At 41.1% G+C, this 11,803-nt stretch overlaps 1 protein-coding gene across 1 annotated transcript; it reads right to left on the minus strand.

Annotated features, from left to right (window-relative positions):
- Positions 1-623: 623 nt before the first annotated feature.
- Positions 624-11,791, minus strand: tspan12 (tetraspanin 12). Its single transcript, XM_062064667.1, has 7 exons — positions 11,529-11,791; positions 4,024-4,106; positions 3,810-3,945; positions 2,778-2,843; positions 1,732-1,839; positions 1,530-1,673; positions 624-1,465 (listed from the first exon to the last, which is right to left on the minus strand). The coding sequence occupies exons 1-7, from the start codon at positions 11,592-11,594 to the stop codon at positions 1,250-1,252; spliced, it is 819 nt and encodes a 272-aa protein (XP_061920651.1). The 5' UTR covers positions 11,595-11,791; the 3' UTR covers positions 624-1,249.
- Between the last annotated feature and the right edge of the window lie 12 nt (positions 11,792-11,803).

Below are 11,803 nucleotides of genomic sequence, written 5' to 3' on the forward strand. Positions count from 1 at the left end.
GCCACTGGCACGCTTGAGGTGCAATGGAGTGACTGACGTTTGCGCAATATTCATTTAACACGCAGCTTAGTTGCTGGCATGTGTTACATATACATATATTTTATACACACTGTATATTATCTACATATATACACGTTCTAAACGAGACAGCAGATTTGAGCTCAAACTCTTCCACGTTAGAAGCATGTGACGTTACTGAAGATGCTATTGCTAGTGTAGCTGCTAACCTTCGTTTAGGCTCATGGAGGTTTTAAAGTTAATGCATCTGCTACCTTTATTTGTGCTAAGGTTAATGTAGCTGCTAATCCTCATTTGTTCTAATGAAGGTACTAATGGAGATGCTAGTCCTCATTCATGCTAATGAAGGCTGTAAAGCTAATGTGGCTGCTAGCCTTCATTTATGTTAATGAAGGTGCTAAAGCTAATGTGGCTGCTAGCCTTCATTTATGTTAATGAAGGTGCTAAAGCTAATGTATCTGCTAGCATTTATTTTCTCCAAAGACGGTGTTGATGGTAATGTAGGCGTTAATGCTAATGTAGCTGTAGATACTCATTTGCGCCAATAAAGGAGCTAATGCGGATGCATCTGCTGGCATTAATTTGCGCAATATGCTCATGCTAACATAGCTGCAAACCAGTTGTGTCAGGAGATAGTAAGGTCTAAAAAAAAAAATTCTGGCGTTTTGACCGTGGAGCGTTCAACGATGGCTGAATGTTGCGTGTTGGAGAGTGCACTTTTTAAAATTATTTTATTTCCCTTTCTTTGATGAGAAAAGAACAGATGATTTTGTGGAAATATGCAAAGAAACATTTGAACAGACATGTAAATCTGTGAATGTTTGTTCAATGGAAACAATCTAGCACTTCAAAATGTTATCATCAATACCCGGTATGTTATAATTATGGTTGTCAGTGTGCATGCATGAAGGAACAAAAATATTTTGTTCTCTATGAAAGTCCTTCAATAAATCCTATGATTTGTTGTGAAGTGTGCTGCAGGAAATAGCAATGAACTGGAGGCGGGGCTTGTCCTATTTCCTGGACATCTGCACACTAGAGGAAACGTTCCCACTTCCTGTATGAACTCTGACCCTTTCTAAAAATGAAAGGATTGTCACTCGTTTTCCATGAGAACATCCCACAACGAGATCACTGGGATTCGTGTGTCAACGTGTCCGGGGAGGAGCTAATCTATTTCACTGACGTTCCATCTCAAGGTGGTTCAGTACTGGCGGTCCGGAGGCGGAGCCTACAGTTGCGAGGCCTCATGAGTCACGGCCACGGTGCCACCAGGCACCAACGTCGAGTCTGTGTGTAGTTTACGGCCATAATAAAGGGCCCACAGCAGCATCAGAGTGAGCGCCATGGCCAGGATCTGGGCCACGCCCAAGGCCACGCCCAGGAAACGCAACAGCTGCAGCAGCATGCTGCCACGAATGAAAGAAAAAATCTTTGGACCGCAACCCTGGAGGAAAGACCGGCCATAATAAGACCGTGCTGATGGTACATTAAAGGGGGCGCTGTCTCACCTCTTGGTGGAGATCGCTGAGGTCATGTTGGTGGGCGTGGCCAGCACATCCTGGATACTGATTGGAGCAGCACGAGTCAGGCGGCCACTCCATCTCGGTCATCTCCAGCCAGTCGGTGAAGTAGATCACGCCGCAGCACTTAAACTGCGGACAAATACAGCTTCCATCACCTGTGTGCGCGTGTGTGTGGGAAACTTCTGACCTCTGTCTGAAAAGTGTCCCAGGTGTGTGTGAGCCACTGATGGTGATGATGGCCAAAGTTTGACATCCGAAACTTCAGGCTGATCATGTCAGAGCGATGCACGGGAGGCTGAACAGACAGGCGTGCGCGCGCGCACACACACACACACACACACACACACACACACACACACACACACACACACACACACACACACACACACACACACACACACACACACACAGGTTATCATTTGGAATGGGGACCAAGTTTTTGATCATCACGTGTGGGGACCACCCTTTCTACAGGTTGTGGAGGCATAAAAAAAATGAGGTAAAATGGCCACTGCCCAGTTAGCTCATACACGTCTTTAAATCTCTGGATTGATGAAGTAATGTGCTGATCATTCTGACTGGGGATCCTGGGGAAAAATAGTTAATATGGTTCACGGGGACCAAATTTAAATAATTTTGCATAATTCACACAAATTTGTACGTGACTACTGAGGACCATTTAAAAAAAATAAAAATAAATTAAACGTGATCCTCTTATAGGAAGTTTCACCACTTAAATGTTAAAGCAATTCCTGCATCTTCTGTGACATTACTGAAAACTGCTATTCGGCAGTAATGAAGTTGTCTGCAACTCCAACTACCATATATAGAAGGATGGAAAATTCTGAATGTGAATCATACTTTAAGGTAATAATGTTTTATAATCATGCTGTATGAAAATGTAATCCTAAGGAACACTAAACCAGATTTTGTTTTTGGAAAAATATATTAGTTTTAACTAAGGATGTATACCATACAGAATCACAGTACTATTAATGGTTAAACCTTTGTAAATGATTAACATCATTTAAAAAGATTTCCCTTTAGGGTACCTGTTTTTTTGTCCCCATACTGTCAGAGGTCCCCTAAAGGTGACTGTGTAAACAGAGCGATGTCCCCATTAAGTAAGCATTGCCAGAAAAAACACACACACACACACACACACACACACACACACAGGTATGTCACCTCTCTGCTGATAACACAAACATAAGGGCAGGTGTGTGGGTTTACCTGCTCGTAAGTCCAAACAGCGCTGGCGAGCTCCACACACAAGATGACCATCAGACAGCAAAAGTACTAAAACACAAATAATCAGCAGTGACAATTCTATATACATGGGCGCCATTGTATAGGGGGCGCCGTAAGAATGAGGGGGGGAAAAAAAGACTTATTTTGTGCTCAGCGCTCATTTCAGTTCAGAATATGTGTTTTACTTTCCCATTAAATGGATGAAGGCAAATCAGTGACATATTATCATCACATGCGCATGACAAGGAAGTGAGGACGTTTGTGCGCAACATCCCGAATGTTGACCCATGTGGGGAATTACGGGGCCCCCCGGGTTGTGTGGGCCCCTCTGCTAATATGGCAACCAAAAGGCCATCTTGCACAGAGCGCCATTGAAACCGGAGCCAGACATCTGAGAACATGGCCCCGCCCCCTCCAGTGGATCACATCAACCAATCACAAGAGAGGAGTATAAGGAGCGAACATACTGCCAAAACTTCACAAACACACAAATAAAACAATGTTCTTCAGTTAAAAAAGATGATTCGCTGGTAGAAAAACTATTTTCTTCTAGATAAAACTTTTGGCAGTTATATTCCAAACTGCGCGATCCACACACTTGGACTCAGAGCACCCTTAATTTGCGCCCTACAACGACTGCTGAGTCAATTTAAGGGGAAACAAGCTCAACCTGTAAGTTTCCCCTCTTTCCTGTCCGACATTTTACCCTCCAACCTGCTTCTTCTTCTTCTGTGTTATTTTTGGCGGAGGGCACCATGCGCAATGGTAGCTCTGACGGACGTAAATTGACTCAGCATCACCACCTGTTATTGCAAATTACAGGTGCTCTGAGTGCAAGTGTGTGGCTTGCACAGGGTGGAATATTACTGCCAAAAGTTTTTACTCCAAAAAAACTTGTTCTTATACTTGCATTGATTTTTTTTTGATTTTTTTTTACTTGCGCATTGTTGGGCGCAGGTAAAAACATGTGTGTGTTTGTGGAGTTGTGGACATTATTTCACTCTGTTGGAGTACCCATGACAGCAGCAGCAGGTCGCAGCGCAGCGTGCCACACACGCCCAACATGGCGACCATGAGCAGGAAGCAGCACACCAGCACGAGCACGGGGTGAACGAGCGGAGAGAACGTCAGCACGGCCGCCTCCTCCAGCCTGACACACACACACACAGAGTACATGTTTCGCTAAGACATGATCAGGTTTTGTTTGTTGATGTTGGTCCACACTGACCTGGTGTGAGCCGTCAGGGTCAGGACAGCGTTCAAGGAATCTCGAATCCACGCCGCCACTCCCAGAATGCACGCTGACATCAGCTAGAAACACACACATATGCACGAGCACGCACACGCACACACACACACACACACACACACACACACACACACACACACACACACACACACACACACACACACACACACACACACACACAGATCAGTTTCTGCTACAAATAACTTCTGAGAGTTTCAAAGTTGCCAGTGCACACATACACACGTTAAGATAAGACAAGTTTGTTGTGTTGATGAGTTATAAATATCTTTTGCCAGAGTTCAAATTCAGGAAGCATAAACAGAAAGTATCATTTAGCTCAGGGGTGCCCAAACTACCGCGTGCGGGCCGCATCCGGCCCGTCAGCGTCCAAAATCCGGCCCGCGGAAAGTCCCAAGTTAAATCTGTCCTTTCTAATCCATTTTCTACCGTTTCTTACTCTCTGTGTCGCACAGGCAAATCATATTGTCTAAAAATGCATTTTACCTTCGATGACGCGACATCATCCAAATTGTCTTAACACAATGTGGCCCCCGAGTCAAAAAGTTTGGGGACCCCTGATTTAGCTAATAGCGGCTAGCTTATTAGCCTGCCAGTTTGTGGTTTACGTTCAAACTTCTGCCCCAAAACACATTTCTTTGTGGGGTAATAAACAATTAGAATGTATTTTCGATGTCACATAATGCATGTATAAAATCAATAATTTATTCCTCGGCTGTAGAAGAAGCTCAGAAGAAGAGGCAGAATATGTATCAGATGTTCTGACAAACAGGACTAGCAAACCTAAGACAGGTAAGATGTTTTTTTTATTTTATTTTATTTTTTTAATGAATTTATTAATCAATCCAACAAAACAATACACAACAATACCATAATAATGCAATCCAATACCAAAACCAAACCCGACCCAGCAACATTCAGAATAGCAATAAACAGAGCAATTGAGAGCAATTGAGGACACACAAACATGACACGGAACAATATAAAAGTAGTGAGACAAAAATGAATATTATCAACAACAGTATCAATATTAGTAACAATTTCAACATAGCAGTGATTAAAAATCCCTCATTGATATTATCATTACAAACATTAATTAAAAAAAACCAAAAACAACAATAGCATCACAGTGGCTTACACTTGCATCGCATCTCATAAACTTGACAACACACGGTGTCCAATATTTTCCACAAAGATATAATAAGTCATATTTTGGTTCATTTAATAGTTAAAACAAATTTAAATAATGGATCCCATATTCCAATATATGACTCATTATTATCTCAACTAAATGCAGTTTTTTCTACTGATATCATCTCCATAGCTTGTGTGTACCAGTCAGTAAGAGTTGGACTATCAACATCTATAATTTTTTTTAATATTACCCTTTTTGTTATGTTAGGTAAGATGTTTTTGATTTTTTTATGAGTTTTTTTTTTCCACATCACTGATTCCGACCTGTGCTTCCCAGACCTCGCGACTGTCAAGATAACACCATCATTTCTAGAAACTGGAATCCTATGCAGTGCTTTTCACATTACATTGACGACAAGGTCTTTGAAGACTTGGCGGCTTTCAAATCAGATGAGGGGCTGATCTTATGCATATTGCCTTTCCAGAATCAACATATTTTTGGGTCAGAAAAAACAAAGGACCAATAATAATGAGCCAGAAAAGGAGAAAAAACAGGTTCTCAAACTCCCTTAAGATTATCAATAACAATGGAGAAAGACATTCTTCGGAGAGTCAGGACACTTCTGGACAAAGTAAGGCAAGGCTCCCTTTGACGGTCCAAAACAGGAAAGGTCTGCATTGAGCAAATTAACCCTTTAATGGTCACTGTCCCATCAGCTAATTTGTTCCAGCAAAGCAAGATTCCTGAAGGCTGAAAGGTGTTCGTTGTTGCTTCTCCAGATCGTCGGATGCTGAACTGCGAAGTATAATAGAGGGAAGGATACATTCGCCATGAAACTGTTCCCACTGGAGGATTCATGTACTTTGACCACTACTTCACATCAATTAAGCTCATGGATTAATTGTTGGCTAATGTCCTTACACAACTAGAACCATAACAACAATAAGGTCTCAAAGCCATGCCAACAGTTGAAAAGAGAAGTCAGTCCTAATAGTCAGGTGATCACAAAAAAAAGCTATAGTTTTAGGCCCTGTTTACACTAAGGTGGATAAGGTTAACCAGGGTAAATCCCACACACACAACAATGCCACCGTTTAAGACCCCCTGATCCCCTCCGTCCGCCGGCGCAACGCGACCTAGTACGCATGCGCGGAAAATGCGCACGTCACAGTCACACCCAGTGTTGCTTTGTGTGCAAGTTCTTAAATTTAACTTATCTGAACAGTATCAGTATTTAACTTACCTGAACAGTATTTATAGTGATGTGGTATTTCAATTAACTGGTATTCAATGTGCTGTGGGGCCCTATTGTAGTGAATTACACCTGAGCCATCATAAATTAATCAAATCTTTATTAGACACGTAAACAATGTGATAAAGAACATTTTACAACAACCAATCTAGGGATGTAGATATCTGGTCAGAACACTCCTCACTCTTTTGCCTTCACCTTCATTGTCCATTCGTTTTTGGTGACTTTTTATACTCTGGACCTAGACGTTGAGTCTGCGACATACCTGGCGGACAATAACTGATACAGTCTGCTTTGCCAGTCCAAATGCATTCGATGTTTTCCGTAGTCTTCCCTCGACGACCAGGTAATACAAAGCACACGCTACTTTTTTTTTATCACATCCACGGGAGCTCGCATTCTCGTTGACTCTCCTTCTACAAATGGACAAAGTTTTTCGCTAAGTAGAATCACAACTGACCTGGACATTCGAAAGTTCTCTTGCCGTCTGAGAAGTGTTGTATCCGAAATAGCTGCAATCGTTCTTTCTGACGTCACTGCCTGTGTGGGCGCGGTCTTTCTGGCGCCACTTCCTCTCCGAGCTCAGTTTGTAAACGATCAATGAGTCCATACAAAGCTAAGTGCTGGAGATTAAAGAAATACATGGCACACTTAGCCGTGTAAAAATTTGCCCGAGGAGGGGGACCTTAAACGCTGGTTTAGTGTGGCTGAAACGGGGCTTAGGCTAAATAATTATTTGTTTAAGGGGTTAAACGACTTGTCGTGAAAAAGGGCATACGCCATGTTTTTGTGCTTAAGAAAGCTTGTTAAATGAGGGCCCTGGACCATTTGTTCCTTCTACCTAATGCATACATCTCCACACTCTTCCCCATGTTCAGTAGAAGCCATTAATAAGACTGTCGTTGACTAGGTTATGTGCGTTGCCTCGCGCCAACTTAATGGCTGATTTACATATAGTTCTACAAGCTGCGAATACTTTGGCGACCAACAGAAGCGATCGTTAAACGTTTGATTTCAACAATGTAAAAAAGATCGAGGCATGGACCCAAAATTCCCTTTTTAGCCAATGCATTTGATGCTTTATATTCATATTACTATTTGTGAGGACATTAATGTATCTAGGCGAACATTTTGCCACATATTGCTGTCAAAACGTGTTCCTGTGACTCCTTGGCCATGTCAGGCGGACAGTAGCCACCAGTGTTTGCGGCACACTTGCAGCGGAAACCAAGGAGGATTTCTCCTATCCGGCTCCTACTGCAAGAAGCTCTGCTGTGTTGTGATAATAAATTGAGTAATCAAAAGAGTCAAGTCTTTCATATCCTTTGTGTGAGATTACATCATTTCGTCCGCTTTTACTCGTGTACGTATTTTTCTGGATTTTATTGTACATCTATTTTTAGTAGGAAATCCCCCCAACTGTTACACAAGGCCACAAAGGTCTAGGTATATGAAGACCTGTAGTCACAGGGAGTATAAATGGGTTGTGTGGACCTCTGTGACCGCATGCTGGGATTCTATTGCATGACAAGCAGAACCAAGAAATGGACCTTGTGTGTGATTTCTTATTTCTTTGATGTTGCCATCACTAAATCCTAAATGCACAGCAAGTCTAACAGCAGAGCGTTGAACCAAAGAACATCGAACGCTTCCTGGACTTCCAACTGCATCTGGCAAATAACCTGCTTAGATACCGAGAAATTGACCACACTGGCAAGAGAGTAGATGACAGTGAGGATCGCTAAGAAGAGTATGAGCCCCTATTTGAAAAGAGAATTACACAAGCTGAAGCATGGAGAAAATATATCCATAAATCTTCTTCTTCTTCTGCTTATCCGAGAGCCTACATCCCTCTTCCCAGCTACTTCGTCGAGATTCTCCCAGGGGATCCTGAGACATTCTCAGGCCAGCTGAGAGATAGTCTGCTCTTGGCTAGTGAAATTAGCCTCCTCTCTCACTTTAAAAAAAATGTGGGCTCAACTTAACTCATTCAGGTCATCTTGTTGCTTGACTGAGTTAAGTTGAGTCAACTTATAGTTTCAAGTATATTACACTTCAAAACATGAGTTGATATTCAGTCTGATGTAAGATGAACTTGAAAATATTAGTTGAGATAACTTTGAAATAAGTTGGTATAATATATTTTATTAAGTTTTTACAACTGACGAGTATATATGTACGAATATTCAGTTTAAACATTTAAACATGATCACAGTCACCCATTTTTGCAGACAACGCGCTAACCACGAGCTTACAGGAACGGGAAACATCCACAGTAACCTTTTGTTTATAGCCTATCCTTCTATAATACTGCCACTCTACCCACTGAGCCATATGAGCAATTGAGACTACTTGTAATTTGTATCTGTATCATGTAATGTTCACTGGAAAACATGACTTAAGAGAACTAAAAAATATGTTGGTTGACCTTATTTTATCAGATAACACTGCGCGTGATGTCACATTGCTGGTGCATGTGCGTTGGTTGAAAGGCCCACCTTGACTTACTTTGTGAAGTTATCTGAACTTATTATTATGGGTTTTTTAAGAATTCTCCCACTTTTTTCTATAGTTGAAGTTGTCACAACTCTTCTTACTTAGTTGTGATGGGCAATTTGTTCTGTCAGCATGACAACAATAGTCCTTCGGACTAAAAGCCAAAATTACTTTTAACAATGTATAGTGGTGGGGCTTTCCTTTAGAGACATTTAGGAGGAACTCAGAGGTGGCTCGGGCATCGGATCAGGATGCCCACCGGATGCCTCTTTGTGAAAATGTTCAGGGCATGTCTGACGCATCAGGAAAAGACCCACGACACGATAAAAAAAATATATACCTGTAAAATACAGCGGTACCTCAATTTACAAGTACTCCAACTTACGAGTATTTTGAGATATAGAAGCTGTCTCTCAGCTGTTTGTTATGCTTTAACTTGTGAACATACAGTACAGGCCAAAAGTTGGACACACCTTCTCATTCAATGCGTTTTCTTTATTTTCATGACTATTTACATTGTAGATTGTCACTGAAGGCATCAAAACTATGAATGAGCACATGTGGAGGTATGTACTTCACAAAAAAAGGCGAAATAACTGAAAAAATGTTTTATATTCTAGTTTCTTCAAAATAGCCACCCTTTGTTCTGATTACTGTTTTGCACACTCTTGGCATTCTCTTGATGACCTTTAAGAGGTAGTCAGTCACCTGAAAGGGTTTTCACTTCACAGGTGTCATAGTTTTGATGCCTTCAGTGACACTCTACAATGTAAATAGTCATGAAAATAAAAAAAAACCTATTGAAATGAGAATGTGTGTCCAAACTTTTGGCCTGTACTGTATTTTGAGTTACGAGCCTATACCCGCTGGTAGCTGGCAAAGCAAATGTTACAGTGACCCCAAAAGGTCCATGCAAAATCTAAATCACCCACACCATCAAATCACTTGTTCACTATTTCTCACATTTTCTTCAAAGTTTAATCAGAATTTGGCCATAACGTTTTGAGCTATGTTGCTGACGAACAACAATAAACAACAGTGAATACATAAGCTCCTGGCAGAGGTATTATAATAAACTATGTAGCCACGAGCCATGGCACTTAGAATAGATCAGGGGTGCTCATTACGTCGATCGCGAGCTACCGGTCGATCACGGAGGGTGTGTCAGTCGATCGCCAGCCAGGCATTAAAAAAAATAGTCCTAAAAATGAGCGATCATAAATCTTCACTATGACGTCACTTTCGTCACTTGATTGACATTCACGGCACCCGAGGGTCTTCTGAGATGACGCTAGCTGCTGCCAGCTCATTATTAAGAAAAAAATACCGACAGGAAGGCGAGAAACACTTTTTATTTCAACAGACTCTGGCGCCGTACCTGTCGTCAAAACGCCAAAGACCGACTGCACAGTTGCACAATAAAAGCGGTGCTTCATCCTGCCTGCACTAACAAAATAAGAGTCTCAGAAAGCTGGCGTGCACAAGCTAGCAAGCTACGGAGTTTGCCGCCAATGTATTTCTTGTATACAAAGGAGTACGGAAGCTGGACAAATAATATGCCAAAAACCAACCACTTTCATGTGGTATTGGACAGAAAGGAGGACTTTTTTTCTCCTCCATTTGAAAATGCGGACGTTATCAGCACCACTGTCTGATTCCTATCAATGCAAGTCATCAGAATCAGGTAATACACCAACTTATATTCTTGTCTTCATGAAAGAAAGGAATCTATATGTGTTAAACATGCTTGCATTATCTTTAAACACCTTTAACTTGTTGACAATATTAACTATATGTGTTAAACATGCTTGTATTATCTTTAAACACCTTTAACTTGTTACCAATATTAACTATATGTGTTAAACATGCTTGTATTAGCTTTAAACACCTTTAACTTATTAACAATATTAACTATATGTGTTAAACATGCTTGTATTATCATTAAACACCTTTAACTTGTTAATATTAACTATATGTGTTAAACATGCTTGCATTATCTTTAAACACCTTTAACTTGTTAACAATATTAACTATATGTATTAAACATTCTTGTATTATCATTAAACACCTTTAATTAATTAACAATATTAACTATATGTGTTAAACATGCTTGCATTATATTTAAAGACATTTAACTTGTTAACAAAAACATATATTTCATAAATAAGTAAATATAAATTATATATATGAATGAGGTAGATCCCCGCGACTTGATCAATTGAAAAGTAGCTCGCCTGCAGAAAAAGTGTGAGCACCCCTGGAATAGATAAGACTGCAGCCATGCACTCAGGTGCCAAACCAAAACATACATGCCATGCATCACCAATGTTCCTTGGAATTATAAAAAATAAAAACTGCTTTATGAAATACCTTAACTAATATTGACATGCTGTAAGAGCTACATTTGTTATACTTTTATGAAATTTTTGATGTATTATGACACATAATACCTCAATTCAAATATCCCTTTTTTCTGGGTTTTTATGAGATTTTTTATGAAATATTGTCAACATGCGGAAGAAAAAACAATGTTCATGACTGAGAAGCTACAGAAAGTTGCAAAGAGGTGAGAAATGACTTTACCCAGAAGAGCACGTTGAGAGTGTACAGCAGCACACGCACGCAGCGCACCGCGTCCTGTCGCGCCATTCGGGCTCATCTTGCTCGGTGATCCATGGTGACATGCTGAGCCCGGCCGGTACCGGAGTCGAACTCTTGTCACACCGCTTTACGCGCGTCCTTTGTCAGGGAAGCGAACAGGTGTGTACTTGTTTGCCCTCCTCTGCGCACGCGCACTGACGCTTAAAATAGTCAAGAGGAGGAGACCCCGCACAAATGTCATCTGCGGCTCGTGTACG

This window comes from Entelurus aequoreus, linkage group LG12, assembly GCF_033978785.1.
Source record: "Entelurus aequoreus isolate RoL-2023_Sb linkage group LG12, RoL_Eaeq_v1.1, whole genome shotgun sequence".
Classification (NCBI taxonomy): domain Eukaryota; kingdom Metazoa; phylum Chordata; class Actinopteri; order Syngnathiformes; family Syngnathidae; genus Entelurus; species Entelurus aequoreus.